The sequence below is a fragment of the Sturnus vulgaris genome, chromosome 1, assembly GCF_052056855.1.
Source record: "Sturnus vulgaris isolate bStuVul1 chromosome 1, bStuVul1.hap1, whole genome shotgun sequence".
Lineage (NCBI taxonomy): Eukaryota > Metazoa > Chordata > Aves > Passeriformes > Sturnidae > Sturnus > Sturnus vulgaris.
Genome location: NC_142243.1, coordinates 143,406,816 through 143,423,482, shown reverse-complemented (window position 1 = coordinate 143,423,482; position 16,667 = coordinate 143,406,816). Strand labels below are relative to the sequence as shown.

Here is a 16,667-nt window from a genome sequence, read left to right as displayed (position 1 = left end):
ACAGCTTTTTCTCTGATGCAGAAGTAGCAGATGCAAATATCTGTCTTCTATAAAGTCACTGCAATTCACCACACAGCCTACTGTCCAGCTGCTCATCAGCTTCTAAACACTGAATACAGGAGTTTCTACTCCTGCTATAAGACTGGTGGGTTTTTGGTGGAGGGATGATCCAGCAATTCAGTGTGCTAACTGATTTCTTCCTCTAACCATAGAGGAGCTAGCATTGCTTGTCTTGCAGAGCCCTAAACCTGGCTTTGGAAGGAGAAATGATTGGCCATCTATTGCAAAGAGATCTGATTCTCATAGCTCTCAGTTACCTGGTTTCCAGTTCACACTGGATGCAGACCAGCAGCTATCAAGTGTCTGTTGCTTGTGCCAAAACTGGCTTTTAACAGTTCTTGTAAAGGAAGCTGACAGATTTTGTAATTTCCATAAAAAGGAAAGTCTGTGTTTTCTGGGTGGAACTTTCAGAGCAGGAATAACACTACCTTTTTGAGTTACTTGAAAAGAAATAATTTCTCCATGGAACTGAATAAGTTGTTTTCTTTGCCATTAATAGCAAGGTTTTTTTTGAGAAATGGTAACTTTTTAAATGCTTGAGGCAGCATATGAGGGCTTGGACAGTTTATCTAAAGTGGCTTAAGTGAACGTTTTAAACTCTTTAAAGTTAACTTGTGAGAGCTATATAACTATTACTTGTATAGAACAAGGCAGTTGCATACTTAGAAGAGATAGCAACAAACTATTCTAAATAAATAACGATTATGAAATTTGATGAATGTTAAAGTTCAGTGTCAAAGATGCTCTACTGCAATTGAGGACTGAGATAACATTGCTTTTAATCTGAAAAAAAATCACAAGGGGATTTTTGTTTCAGAAAGCAATCGCTTTTGTTTATATCTACCAGAATATGAAAATCTACACATGTTGCTTTTCCCACAGCCTTCTCCTAGACATACTGGCAAGCTACAGACAGGATGGGTGGTCAGTGCAGTGGTAAGAATTCAGGTCATGGGCTGCACTCAGAGGGTGGTGATCAGTGATTTTTACTCAGGCTGGCAGTCTCTCACAAATGGGTCCCCCAGTGTGGAGAGCAGCATTGAAAGCAGTTGCACCTGGTTTATTGATGAGAAAGCTGGTGGTGAGGGGGACATGTCAGAAGGGAGAGACAGAGACAGGGCAGCCTCTGCCTGGGCAAGCTGGGAGAGCTGGAGAGCAAGAACTGCATGAAGTTTGACAAGTGCAAGGTCCTGCACCTGGGACAACATAACCAAACCAGAACAGGCCAGGACCTGTGCCTGGGGAGCAGCATCACTGAAAGGGACCTGGGGGTCTTGGTGGATGACAAGCTGGCCACGAGTCAGAAGCGTGGCTGCAGAGGATCAGATCCTGGTCTGCGTCTGCAGGGGCAATATGAACAGAGACCGAGATGTGATCGTCCCACTCTGCTTTGTACTCAGTTTGCATTTCAAGCAGTGTATATAGTTGCAGCCCTCAAAATTCAAGAAAGTTGTAGGCAGACTGCAGAGGGTCCAAAGATGGGTCATGAGGAGGTGCAGAACCTGCTCTGTGAGGGAGGAGTGACAGAGTTAGCTCTTTTCTTCCTGGAGAAGGCTTAGGGGCACTTCATCACAATATTCCAGTACTTAGAGAGCAGCTGCAAAGTGGATGGAGTGTCTCTCTCCTGCACATGGAAAGGAGAAGGATTAACAAGTACAAGTTGCACCAAGAGACATTTCATTCTGATACAAGAAAATAATTTTTTTACAGAGAGAACAATCAATCAGTGGCACAGCCTCCCCAGAGATGTGGTGGAGTCCCCATTGCTGGATGTTTGAAGATGCAGTTGGGACAGAGTGATAGATAATCTCAGCTAGGTTCCCTTTCCTGTAGAAGGTTGGAGCAGATGATTTTGTGAGGTCTCCAAACCAGGCCTGGTACATGGTTCTTCTGGGTAGTAAGATTTGTTCTGCCTGAGGTCAGGTTTAATTTGTCATTGCTGTCCAAATTGTTTCATAGTTCCTACATAAATTTGAAGAGTAAGCTAAATGCATTAGTAACAAAGCTTTGGAGAAGCCTAGAAGGCTTAGTTTACACTATAAGGCACATAGCAGGGAAGACTGAAGACTTACTTCCTTTCTAGCAGAAATAAGTTTAAAACACACAATTTTTTTTTTAAGTCACAAAAGTATGGTGTTATCTGGTTTTGTTATCCAGTACCATCAGCCTAAAGGATTAATCTCCCAGCAGTTTCATTTTGTAATTAAAAAGCATTTTAATTTGACTAATTATTTAGTTAGTCAAAGTAATTATAATTTGCTAATGATTGTGACTTCATGTTTGCAGTGTTGCAATTCTTTGCTGTGTGGTAATAAAATACAATTTTTGTTACATGCAAAACAACTTTTGTTTGCAGTGTTCTAGCTGCCTTCTGTCCCAAGCCAGGAAGAGCAGCTGTGCATTGAGCTGAGCACAGGAAGTCACTAATCCCTTAAAATTATGTTCTCTGCATAGTTTTTGAAAGGTTTCTGGTTTTTAAGGCAAATCTGAGATTGTAATTCTGATCTGGTTGGATACAAATTTGCTCTGACCTCATTTAGAACTGTAGCCATACTCTGAACAGTGCACTATGTGAGCTGATACATTCTGCCTCTAAACAGGCTTACTGCAGCCTCAGCAGTGTAACCAGTTTTGCTTTGGCTGGACTGTGGGAAGAGCAGGGCTGACTTGCAAGTGGCCTGCAAAAGACTCTCCAGCCATTATCTAAGCAATCTTTTAATGCAGTTGCCTTCTCCAAGCCCAGAAAGGAGTCTTACATTCTAGTTGTCCAAAGCATTTTAAAAACTTGGAATAGAATGAAATGCTGGTTCTTACATTATAAATAAATATGTGTTCTGTTAAAAGCAACTTACTCTAGTGAAATAACAAGAAAATAATTGGTATTAGAATTGATTGGACTAAAGAAGTTTTATTTTAAAATTGTTGGCTGAAAACAAACGAAAATAAGGAACAAAAGTTGAACTGACCTATTTAGAACTAGAAATACAATTGGCTAGGAGAAGAAAGAAATACATTGCTAGGACCACAAGATGGAAAGCAATAGAAATGTTTTTGGACCTGTCTATCCAGTAATGATTAATACACTCTTTTCATTGTTTTGAAGAAATTACAAGAGAATACTGCTGTAAAAATCTTACAGTTATGTTCCTGACAAAAAGATCACATAAAAATTCTTTCTTTCTTTGTGTAATGAGTGATTATGATATCCCATGTAGTTCCCTAATTTGCAATATTACTCTGATAATCAAAGGAATTTTGTAATGTAAGTTACATTTCAAACTAACAAGCTGACTTTGTTTCCAGCAATGTCAAACAGCAATTTTCTAGGAGCTTGTGCTGATAGGTTTCAAAATCCATTTTAGTTGCAAAGTATAATGATTTATAAAACTAATGAAGGCTACTGAGGGGACCATGATTGCAGTTTTATATAAGCCCTATAGTAGTCCTTTTCTGTCATATGTAAAGATAGTAATTTTTCACAGATTCCTGTGTATGAGAATTGTATATTCTCTACAGAAGATATTGTGCTTCTGATTCTTGAAAAGATACTTGAATGTGTTCGTTTTAGGAAGCACACACTATCCAGATGAGCCTTTACTCTGATTTTTGCTATCAATGCTCATGCAAATAGTCATATTGGTTGTTATTGAACAATTGAGGCATGTAAGAGTTTTGTCTATTTCTAAATAAAGTAATACACTTTTTACTTTGAATTTGCTCCATAGTTAGTGGAATTCCTCTTTAGCAGCAATGATTCATGCTCTTCATGTGCTAATTCAGGAACTCATGATTGTCTTCATCAAAATCCTTCCAGTTTATATATATTGATAGGTATTTTATTTTGCTTTGCAGTTGATAGGAGCTATGAAGAATTACAGTGGCTACTCACTATGGTTCAGAGTGATCCTGTACCCTACATAAGGTGAGTTAATAAAAAGGCAGGTTTTTTTGCTAATGCCGAGGCTATTAAGTAAATTCTTCACTGGAATCTAACTGCTTCTTCACAAAGCTGTTTTTCCTTCTTGTAATTTTACATTAATTTTACATGTTTAGATGTTTCAACGGTTCACATCTCAAGAAGTAGTATATTCTGTTCTTATTCTGCTTTATGTTATTTTTGTCTGCTATAGTCTACCTTGTGGCAGAAGTCTGAAGTTAGAGATTATTTCCTGACCATAAATAAAGTGTATAAATGTGATGTTGCATATGGCAAAAAGGACTTTGTGATACTTAGAAAAGACAGAGGCTGAGACATAGTGCACACAGTATTTGGACACCAAGGGGTGTAAAGCAATTGTCAGACTGTAGGTGGGGTGAAAGGATCGTGTAAACATATGGTGAAATTTTAGTGTTGCTTTTTTCAACTTCATTTTCACACAAGTGTTTGGGTATTTTTGCATGTTCATTGCAAGCCTGTGGACACCAAGATTTTCATAATAATTGTTTTTTTCCAACATTTTATTCTTATGACCACCATTAAAATACTGACTTTCAAAGTTAAATAATACAACTTTTACTCTCTCTATATAGGTGGTTTCTTAGAAACATTGTAGCTGCAAGGTTGTTCTCTTTCATTTCTGTCATTCTTGTTAATGGAAATAAATACAGGTTTAGCTTCAGTTTAAGAAGGAGATTTAATTTTATTTGTATCCTTTTAAAGAGGGGTTTAAATTTTGAATTGAGTGCAATATGTTAGCCTCTTCTAAAAGAAAATGAAAAAAAAAAAATTATCTGCAAGAGTCTTCTTGTTCCAAATGTGTAAGACATCAAGGTGAAAGCTGGCTATACAGAGAAAAATTGTTAAAATAATAAGTAATAAAACAAAGAGTTCATTACATGTTTTCAAGGCCAAGTTTGAAGAAATAAAAATGTATCTGCTTTCAGCTCAATGTGTAAATAATGTAAGAAGCGTTGTAAGTGCAGGATCTTCAGAAACCAATGTAACTTAAGAGGTGGCAGTGTTTGTTTCCAGGAAAATGTGCAAGTCACTGTTTTTGGGCCTGCTATTTTGTCTCAGTCATAAACATTTACAGTTATTTAAAAACTCTTTGTTATCAGTATGTAAGAAGTTTCTTTGCCAGTGTTGCTTCTTCTTGGTAAACTTCCAAGTCAGTGTGCAAAAAAAGACCATTACTAAACTGAAGAGCATAATGTGGCCTACAACTGTTAACAGTTATGTCTAAAAACATCCTACTGCTTTGCACCTTATTTTTTATCTCTAAGTTATATTGCTTATGGTAAATCTGTGTCTATGCATATTGTGGACAGAAGAAAGAACTAGAGGCATAAAACGTTAGTTAAAAATTTGGAAGTAATCCCGTAAGTTTACTAAGTTTGTAAGAATATTACGAACTCAACAGACTTTTTATCTTCAGGGTTTTTCTTTTGGATTTAATAAAGATTATTTTTCTGTTTCTTTCAGGCATAAGATTTTGGATATGCTGACTAAGAATCCACCTTTCACCAAGAATATGGAGTCCCCCTTATGTAATGAAGCTTTAGTAGATCAGCTTTGGAAACTGATGAATTCAGGTTAGGTTTTTTGATTTGTTTGTTGTGTTGTTGTGTTAGGGTTTTATTGTGAGGTTTTTTGAAATAAGTATTAAAAACTTGCTTCAGAATATGCCAAGAGCTCTCTTAGTTTCAGTAGTTAGAAGTTAAGAATACAGTCTCAGAAGCTGAGTGTCATCTATATACTTCCAGAACACTCCTAGTGACATAGGCTACCAAACCTTGTTTTTCTTTTGTCTACTGATGTAGTGTGCTTTGATGTCCTTCTGCACAGAATCATGCTTTTAATGTTCAAAATTGTTCAAAGCAAGTGTTTCCTCAGGTAACAGTGTCTGTGTTACACTTAGAGTTTGCTTTACATTAGATGGTCTCTTTTTGTCCTCTTTTTCTAAACTCTCAGAGAATATGAGAGGACAGCATTGGTATAGATAATTTAAATGAGATTTTTAGAAGTGCATTATAGACCTAAAACTCAGTTTGCCTTGTGAGATTAGGAAAGATCCTAGTGAGAGAAGGGCTTGCATCTTTATTATTGACTTGTTTTTCATTACTGAAGCAGTTTTATCCAGTCCTGACAAACTGCCCTTTAACATCTGGCACATTACTACAGAGGTTACATATAAACATTTATATAGCTTTTTTAGGTCATTGCAGGCTTTCTGTTCTCTGTGTGTCGTTATATTCAGTGTTTAAAAGTTTACAGCTACACTCCAGGGGTTGAAGTGGGGAGACTACTAGTAGTTGAGTTTCATAGGATTTGCCAAGTGTCAGACACAGAAAATAAACAGTTTTGATGTTCCCATCAGAGAATTTGTTTTTGCTTTTTCATGAGAGAAGAGCATGTGCAGTGTTACAAGCATTACTTCTTTTTGCAAGTAACAAATAGGGTATACATTCTTATTAAGGTTCATGGGGCTTTAAGCACCTGAATTTCTATGCCTCAAGATGATGTAATGTTTCAGTTAAACTTCTGTAAAGGGTGACTGTAGCATTCCAGGGTGCCTTGAAAAAATTTGTTGATGTGTGACGGGCTAGTAGCGAGGTTTAAAGGTGCATGTTTCTAGAATCACGAGTTGCTTTCATTTAACATTAGCACATGTAGTGGAGAACAGACTGTTTTATATATGTAATCTTTTTTTTCCTGTGTTAATCTGAATTAAATTGATAATATAATAGTTCTAAAATTAATATTTTTGAATGTGTCATTCTCTAAGGAGTATTTTAATGTTAGGAATGTCCAGATTAATATTCATATTGGTTTCATTTGTACCTGGTTAAGTGTAACTGGTAAGGGTAAGCTAAGCTTAGTCCAAACACTGTTTTGGCCCCATAAAACTACTATTTACAGGGATAGATCTTGTAATTTTATTTTGTACTAAGTCCTGCACAGCCACATTAACATGGCAGTTGGGCACATCTGTGTCTTGTTTACCAGATATAGTTCAATTCCTGCTGGGGAACAATATGTTCAATAAACTTGAAATCAGTCAAGAGCTGGGCTGAGTTAACACCAGAATCGCTGCATTTGCAGCATTGCACCAGATGTTAAATGTCTTTCTGTTGTGATTGGTTCCAAATGTGCTTAGGCCATTTGTGTATGAAGATATTAAGACAGTACACAGTTTGCAGTGAAAAATAATTTAAAAATAAAGCACTGCTTTGTGCAGTAAGAATACATATTTTGAGTATGAATACAAATTAAAGTTTTGAATATTTAGTGAAGTACATGACGTAGTAATGATGTTAAAAAGCATGGTTGTGCATTTCTCTATCAATGCAGTTTCCAGGGAGTAAAGATCTTAGTCATGCTTAAAGCTCTTACTATATTTTGTGGAATACATGGGCAAATACAACCAAATCCATTAATACAGAAAGCCAGTTTGGTAACAAAGTCTCTCTATTTACTTTTCCAGTAGAAAAACTTACGAGTGCAACTTGAAAAATAAAGGCATATGGGTGTGGTTATTTTTCTTTTATTTTCCATAATGTTATTACAGCACTTACTTTTCCAGTCTTGTTCTACTAAATATGTCTAACTTACAACCCAGGAAACTTAAAGCCTTCCTTTTAAACAAGAAAGTTTAAAAAGAAAGCAAGTGAATAAGAGCTAGTAAGAGGCAGGAATAATGAAGGAACTGTATCTTAAGCCCAGAAAATGTCATAGTCTGGTGGGCCTAGATTACTTAAGCTGTTATATTTGTGGAAGAGGAGGAGATTTTATCTCTGTATTAACAATCTCTTTTGTATTTTAGGAACTTCACATGACTGGAGATTACGATGTGGTGCTGTAGACCTCTATTTCACACTCTTTGGCCTCAGCAGACCTTCCTGTTTACCATTACCAGAGCTTGGACTTGTTCTTAACCTGAAAGAAAAGAAGGCTGTACTTAATCCAACAATTATCCCTGAATCAGTTGCAAATAATCAGGAGCCTGTGAACAGTACTAACAATCATGGACAGTCAGTAGGATTTCAGAACACCGTAAGCACAAACCATCTGCATCCATCCTATTCAGCTGCCTCTGAGTTCTTGCATGGGTTGCTGATATGATTTTGTGCTGTGTTCAAGCCTCTCATGCTTTACCTAAGCTACCTTCTTTCCTCATTGCTCTTGATTCTGTCCACTTGAAAAGCTGGCATATACCATTACTTTTTGGACATTTTTTAACTGTTTTGCATCGCATATGCAAGCTTTATACTTGTTTTTTTTTTCCTAGTCTCATCATTTCTGTTCTTTATGAAACTTTATATATTGTTTATGAGATATGAAGTGATTCACAGAAATGTTTGATGCTGTGATGAAAGCTTTTTTCATGAGACTGTTACTTATAGGCAAGTTATCCAATTTTCCAAAACAAAACCTTTTATCAGTAAATCTATTGCAACTTAAAATACATAGATACACCTCATTTTAAACAACTTTAAGTGATGTGAAGGTTGAAATTTTAACACATCTGCATTGAACATTTGATATTTTAGTACTGTGCTCTGAAGGATTTGTAACAATTTCTCAAGAATGGCATACATTCAGTTTGGTATCTTTCTGGATTCAGAGGCTTCAGTCCTAACACATATTCCATTGCATAGATAGAAAATAAATTTTTATAAGCTATTAAGGTCATACTTTCCTCAAGAATAACTGGCACTGCTTTAAGACTAAGTATTTTTGTTGGACAAATTTAATTATGAGGGGGGAAAAAAATCAACCAACGTGGAAATATTAAGTGATTTTTCTTAACAGTTTCAAAACCAGCATGCAATTAGCATTTTTTAAACTCTTTCCACCCTTTTGAGTGGGATTGTTTACTGTTACTTTATCAGTGCCATAGTTAATGTCTAAGTAGTTTTCATTGAAAAGTATGTTGAGAGTACTAATTAACAGTACCCTGCAGGCCCTTTCCAGCAGAGGGAGAAAATATTGTTAGAGTCAGATATTGTTAGACCTGTCCTGCATATTTGCAGAGCATGTAGTAAGTCCTAATTTGCCGCACCTAATCATTAGAATTAAATAGCAGGAGGCATTTTGTTGGCAGATTTTTAGGCTGCAGCTCAATGAGCACCCAAACTTTTTTTGCAGCCAGACTATCAAAAAATTTCCACTTAACTCTTCTTTTCCTAAACTTTCCTCTCCCTTGTGCTAGCATAGTTGTTGCTACAATAGTGAGCTGGATCAAGGAGAATCTGGTTGAACAGCACCTTTTTATGAACAGATATTTCAGTTTCCTGAGCCAGTTCGTCACTTACTTGTAAAAATGCTTGTGGCACCCCAGGACAGAACCTTATGTGGATGAGGCTGCTACATTTAGCAGTGTACTGGCTTGTACTGGTGTGGAAGTACAGCACTGGTGTAAGCATCAATTTTATCTTTATCTCTTGTATCTTCTCCTATTTTTCATCTTCATTCTCCTACTCCTTACCTTAAGGTTACCATTTTCACTGTAACTCCCCCAAAATTCAGGGAACTGATTTTTCCAGCAGCATAAAATAAAGACTGCGTCTTATATCAGACAAAGTTAATCCAGAAGTGTTTCACAATAGCAGTACCTGTGACAAAATAATAGGGATGAAAAAAGGGAAATGCATATTTGTAGGGAAAAAAGAATAAATGGGTGATAGAATTTATCAGATTAACTAGATTCTTTAAAGTAGACATACACTGAGAGCATAGACATGTTAAAATCAGCACTGATAGAGTAGTGCCACTGAAGCTGATGAGGGTGGTAAAAGTTACCCACTTCATAAAACAGAACTTGAATTGTTCAGGGCAAGAGTTTGTGGGGCTAGAGTGCCCTTTGTAGGATAGAAGAAGAACAGTTCAGGTGAGCAGTATATGCCATTGAGAGGCTATGGTATATATGCCTTTTATAGTTTCTAGTGAGCTTTTAATTATGTTTGCTTCTATGGAGACTTTATTTTTCCCTTCTAAATTTTGTCTATTGGACTTGTTGAAACACCTGTCTCCTGTTTTCATTACTATATGTGTAACTTAGGAGACTCCTATTTTTCTGTTTCTTAGAGCTTGTTCTTTTTACAATCTAAGCAGTAATTTACAAAACAGTTTTATTCTTTGTAATAAATATTGTAAAATAAAGAAATTATAGGTACTCATTATGATTTATACTAAATAAAGTAAGCATTAGCTTTTAAAACAAAGTAAAAGAAGATTTAGCTAAATCCCATGTGTAGATCAGAGGCTATCATAGTTTCTCAACTGAGATTTGTCCTGGGGAGAGTCTGCAAGGCACAGATTTATAGACAGGTTATTCAGAGGCAGCAAATGTTGTTGCACACCAACAGTACCATGATTGTGAGAAGCAACAGAAAAGATGCCAATGCTAGATATGCAGAGGGAGCAGGGATAGAAGTAAAGAGAAACTATGTTTGTAGGAGTGGTTGGCACAAATCCATACAGGGTTTTAGAAAATACTTCTTGCCAGAACTACAGAGAAAACTTTGTTCAAATCACCCACTTTACTCAGAAGATTTTTCAGGTATCAGGTCGCTTTCTCTGAAACATGGATCTTGCTATCTTCTAATTTTGGTCTTTTAATGCTGCTTCAGGAGGATGATCATCTTATTAAGGAAACAGCATCCAGCATTTCTGGTCATCAGCAGGGGGTGAAGAGGAAGGCTGATATGCCACTCGGGTCTCCATTGGAGCCAGGGCAAATACTAGAGAAGAATGAAGACAGTAAAGTCAAACTCAAAATCAGAGTAAGAAATGGAAATTCAACTTGCACAATGTGTAGGGTGTTCAGAATAACAGCAGTGGCGTCTGCTGGCTTCCCTTGAAGCTGTGTTCAAACAAAAGGCATGCTGTGTATATATGGACAGCAGTTGTTATGCTTACTTTGGCAAAATCATTTCCTATCAGATTCTTTATTGGCTGGCAAGAACTAAAGTTGACAGATAATGCTCTTGTTCGCACAGCTTCACAGTAAATTAGAAAGAAGGAAAGACACTGATCCTTTTTAATTTATTGAGCTTTTATTCCTTTGCAGTGGTAGATATCACTTCCTTTCCCTCTCACCCCCAGTTTACCTCAAAAATAAAATATTTAAAATTCTGTTCAGTAATGTTTTTTATGAATTATTAGCATCTGCTTATTTTTTTTCCTGATATCTTAGTTCTCAAACTCTCAAGAGGAGGAGGAAATTGATATGGACACAGTTCATGACAGCCAAGCCTTCATTTACCATCATTTGAATATGCTGGAGAGGCCATCCACACCAGGTACAATGAACTTTTTAGGCAAGGTGTTTGTATTTTTTTTAACTACTTCAGTTGTGAGGTGTTTCTTGCTGTTGCTTGTTTTCATACATACAGTGTTGGTAAGTGTTAAATGTTACTGGAATTCCAGGAACTGCGTAAAGGGGACAAAAGAACATTTCTTTAGGTTTCAGTAGATGCATAGATAAGTGTATTCATGTATATTTTCACACATATCTAAGTAAGACAAATATAAATCGTGCTTATGAAAGTGAAAAGCTAAGGAATGAATAAAAGAGCACAAAATTTAAGTAGAATCCCATAAGCAGTTAGGTAAAACTTGTTTTGCCATAGGTGTCATTTAGAAAATAATAATTTTGAAGGTTAAAAACAAATAGCAAGACTGCTCAGGTAAAGAAACACACTCAAATATTAATGATTTATAACAACATTAGCAGTTAAAAGACATAAAAGCCTCAAAGGTATTCAGAAGGGCCTTCCAAAGTCGAAAAGATTGCATCTGTGAGTTAAATTGTTTCACTTCAAGCACTGCCTTTCTTTTACTACTTCTCTTAGTATCTTTTTTTATACAATACTTAACAAAATTATTCTCTAGGCGTAGTGTTTCTTAGAAACCTTAAAACAGGTTGACCTTTATTGTTGAACTTCTGCCTTCTGTTTCTCTGTCACTAGCAAAGAACTTCAGTTGTTAGTCTCAAAAAGTTTTAACAATGTTCCTAAAGTTCAGTTCCAGAATGTGCCAGTGGAACGAAGCTGAGGTCATGTGACAATGTACCGAGCATTTTGAGGGATCTTCCATTCAGATTCAGAACAGATTATAAGGTTGCAGTACTATATTGTGTAAAAGTGAAGTTTTTTGGCTTTAGAATTCAGAGTAATTACCCTCTTGCTTGTTTTTATCCAGTGACTGCCTAGTGTAAAAAGAAATAGACCTTAGCAGCAGGATCTCCATCTTGAGTTGCCCTAGGTCCTGAGCTATGCTGGCAGGTGACCTTACCTGCTTTCTCTGTGGCCAGGCAGTTTAGTGGCCCCATTTAAGAGAAGGGCTGGGGGATGCTGCTGCCTTGAGAATCCTGCTGAGGCTGGTGCCTTGGTACCAGTGGTGCAAAAGCTGGAGGCTCATACTCTATTATGAGCCTTGGACATAACATTTTTCTTTCCTTGGCAGATGCTCTAGTCACCAACGGAGTTTATTTCTTTCTTTTGATTTTTGTGGTTTTGTTTTGTTTTGTTTTGTTTTTATAAAAGGTAACTGCTGTCACTTCTCAGCTAAGAAATTAAGTAAATATGGGGACATTAAAACACAGGGAGGTCTAGTTTCTGGATTCCAGATGGCCTTCAGTTAATGACGTGCCTACAGCCAACTCCACCAGCACAGCTTTGCTGTTGGGTATCTAGAGTAGCAAAACCCACAGCTTTTTGACTTACTTCAACAGGGTAATAGAGCAGGCTGCACATAGGTTACTCTTATGAGCTTAGGAGCCTATATCTTTAGTTTAAACTTCTCAGAGCTGCTTTGAATTTTGTTCTTGATGTTACGGTCAACCATCACATTTTCTGCTATGGCAAAGAATGACACATCCAGGGCATGCAAAATGCAAAGCTGATCTGCTGAGGATGAGTATTTATAACTCTTACATGATATTTTGCAGCATTTTTTTCACTAGATTTGCACACTCTATGGAGTATAAAGTCATAAACAAAACTCTGCCAAATACATCACAAATAGCACTTAGGGGACCCTCTGTGCGCCAGCTCTGTGCTCCGGGACTGTTGTGGATTAATTTTGCACTGGAGGTCACAAAGGGTAAAGTCTGACCAGGAGTGGAGCAGTGGCCACTTGACTGGTGCTTTTATAGACCCACAGCACACACAAGCTACTTCAAGTCTCGCTTGTGTCCTAAATGACCTTCTCACCTCTGTTGTTTAGACACTCAGCACACTGTAATACATCTTCTTTCCTAGCTAATAAATGAGGCAAATGCCAGGTTTTTCCACAGAATTATTTTTAAATAGTAAGCCTTTGAAAAGCATTATTTTGAAACACTTCAGATTATTTTATTCTTTTTTGTTGTTGTTGTTTGTGTGGTTAGAAACAGTCAACTTCACATATTCTTTGCTTCCAAAATTTCAACTTTTTCTTAATCATGGCATTTATCTTAGAAGCTGAGATGAATGAATTACAGACTGAGTAAATAAAGATAGTTCTCTCTTTAGGAAATGGTGTAGTGCTGAGAAGAAGCAGATAGGGAAAAATAAAAGCATACCTAAATAAACTTGTTCACACATAAGAGTGTTCTGTTTTACAAAGGAATCACAGGGCCTGTGAGGTGTGACAGCAATGACGGAGGATGGGTTCATTTCAGGGAGTGGTTACTGTGAAATAGGCTGACAACAGGTTCTGAAATGGTCTCAGTGTCTGGTTAGTAAATCTGCCTCAGTTCTGACTCCTGCTTGGAAGGAGGGAGCTCTTAGTCTACCGGCAGTTTTCCTCCCCCAGCTGTGGGCTATGTCCCCACATGTCACATTAAGTGTTAGGTCATCAGCCCAACACAGCATGTGAAAAGCAGCTGCCAGGAGGAAGTTCACACTGGGTCTTGTCATATCTGTGGTTTTTTGCTGGATTGTTGTGTTGGGTTTTTTTTCCATTTCCCAGACCACCCCAAATGATGATTTGGGTTTGGTCAAGTTGATGTAACCCTCCCTAACACCAGGAAAATATTATTTTCCTTTAAAAGTGGAAGGGGGGCCGGGGGGGAAGTGCTTTTGTATTGTTCTGCCCGTGGATATGAAATGTTACGGGTGAGACAATAAAAAAAGTTTTCTAGTACAACTCTTGCTGGATTACAAGCTTCAGTGTTACAAGTACAGCACCTGTCCTAGTTCATATAGAAAATAAATGGTTTAAATCCTGTTAAAGCATCCTGACTATGATAGTAGAACTGTGGACTCTGGCAGTTGTAATGGAATCTAATCATCAAGAAATTAAAACAAGCAAAACATTAGTTGTGAACTGTCTAAATAATGCTGTTGTGGGGATTACTAATCTGCCCTTAGGTCTAGAAACTTGGTAGCCTCCTTTGAACCTCCAAGGCTGTCCAAGGTTACATTTCTTATGTGAGAGCAGATTTTATTTGCTCATAATCAAGAATATTAGGAACTCTCCCTTCACTTAAATCTTAAGATAAAAGATTTTCAAAATGAGATTTTGTGTAAGCAACAGATTTGATCTCTCAGGCTGTAAGGTGACTTGTCTTGCTTTGTTGACTTCAGTGAAATCAGATAAAGGTACCCTTCTACAATATTTCACTCGTCTGAAAGTACAGTATGTCAGAAGTAACCTTTAAAAGGTTCCACTGCAACTGTCAGTGGCTATTGATTGGCCTGGTCTTTTCTGCTTCCAAAATAAATGCTTGGCTGTAGGCTGCATGAGCTGCCAGTGAGGTTGCATGTCATTATGGCTCATCACTGATAAACACTTAATTGAACTTTTTCCAACTAGTTTTATGGTTTGAAAGTTGATAAAAAGCAGTATCCAATTCTCTCTTTATTTCTGCAAAAGAAGGAAAAATAAACTAAAGTGATGGTCTCTTTGGGCACTGGCAGTTCTTTTTCTGGTGGCATTCAGAGGCAGTGGGCTTTGAGGACATCCTGAGCATTCATACTCAGATGAAACAGATTCCTTGGCCATTCTGTTAATCCTTTCGCATTTTTCCAGGATAGTCAAATTGGAAATTGCCGCTGCTGACTTTGTGGTTGCTCTGTTTAGTGTAGATGTACATGAAAGTTTGGAGGCCTAGACCACAGTCATAATATTGATTGGATTGTGGTCTTGTTTATCTCAGTTACTGCACTTTCAGGAAATTATGGTTTATCTGAATTGACTTTTTTTCTGACCAGTTTGAAACAGGTCTTACTGCATATGCTGCAGTAAAGTCTGGAGGTAAACTACTGTAGTTATTATGTTTAAACAGTACATTTACAGCAGCAGATCCAAGCCTGAGGTACAAATCACTGCCCCTGGAGTTTGGATGTAGGAGTAAAGAGGAATTCAGTCCAAGCTGTGTGAGAAGCCCAGTCTCCTGCAGTTACCCAAGTTAGCTGTAAGTGCACCAGTACCTCAGAGTCCAGCCATTAGTGGCTCTCTGCCAAAAAGTGCTATGGAAACATCAGCACACAGACAGATAAATAAATGAACACTTCTTGGATTTGAGGACCCCACTGACAATGATAACCTTTTGTTTTACTTTCTAAGGAAGTAAAAGTTGTTACAACTGTTCTGTCAGAATGCCTTTTAATAACATATATTATTAGTACAGTATCTGTTACACTTTATTACTCAAGATTTAACTGCTTCCAAAGTGGTAGCTGGCTTTGAGGTTTGTAGATAAATTTGCCTCACTGAAATTGGTTAATAGTACACTTCACAAGGAATGGTGTTTTCCAGTGCTTTACTCTATAAAGAAAGCAGCTTTAATAGAAACACAAGCCCTGTAGATAGTGACAACAGAAATGAGAATTGCATCAGTGTGTGACTGATTTAATAAAATCAACATAATGCTGTAGCTGTGACTGTCTCTGAGAAAACAACTAATCACTCTCAAATCTAAAGAATGAATAAGGCTAGCAAGTTTTCAAGTGAACTACCTGAAACTAGTAGAGGCACAAATTATTCTGAATTGGCTTCCTGATTCAGATGTTCTTTCTTTCAAAAACAGGGATTTCACTAGAATGTTCTAGAATATTAAAATAAATGTAGTAAAAATAACACCACAGTTAAGCTATTATTTTATGTAAGTGTAAGGCAATATAGTTGTTAAATGAAAGTCAGATGAGTAAATCAAATCTTTGACCAGTTAAAACTGTATTTTAATTAAAACACCAACTTGTCTATACAATACTTTCGTTTTATCTTTGGTGTCGGTATAAGGAATTATCTATCTGGTTTTAAATGCCACTAAAAAATTGAAGTCAAATGAATCTGTAAATTGGAACTAGTTAAAATGTTTATGTTGGTGCCAAATTAACTGATCTGCTTAGCATATCTTCAGAAAACCTTCGGCTGGTTTTATTTTATTTAACTAGACCTTTGCTTTTCACCCTCAAACTTTAACTTTTGTCCCACGGACCTTAAAAGAGCACTCTCTTAGAGAGAAAATTGATAACCTTTTCCAGAGATATATAATTTGAAAATTCTGGTTCTTTAGACTAATTACAGGACATTGCATTCTGGAAACTTGAAATCGTTTATGCTTGGTAATTTTTTCTATGTACTTTGTTGGTGGTTCCACAGATGCACAAACACAGCATTAAATTAAAAAATAGTGTGTCTTGGATGTTTCCAGAGTAATGCTAAAAAGAAAAGA

The 16,667-nt window shown here is 36.9% G+C and overlaps 1 protein-coding gene across 4 annotated transcripts in view; it reads left to right on the top strand.

Moving 5' to 3' along the window:
* The window catches only part of TAF2 (TATA-box binding protein associated factor 2), a 59,568-nt gene that overhangs the window by 36,756 nt on the left and 6,145 nt on the right, over positions 1-16,667 (top strand). For 2 of the 4 annotated variants that reach the window (XM_088178704.1, XM_088178701.1), the window contains exons 21-25: positions 3,913-3,982; positions 5,483-5,592; positions 7,824-8,053; positions 10,633-10,785; positions 11,199-11,304. In XM_088178704.1, coding sequence (XP_088034830.1) covers positions 3,913-3,982; positions 5,483-5,592; positions 7,824-8,053; positions 10,633-10,785; positions 11,199-11,304 — 669 coding nt within the window. The remainder of the gene's footprint in view (positions 1-3,912; positions 3,983-5,482; positions 5,593-7,823; positions 8,054-10,632; positions 10,786-11,198; positions 11,305-16,667) is intronic. The other 2 variants (XM_088178713.1, XM_088178709.1) reach the window with 1 other exon arrangement.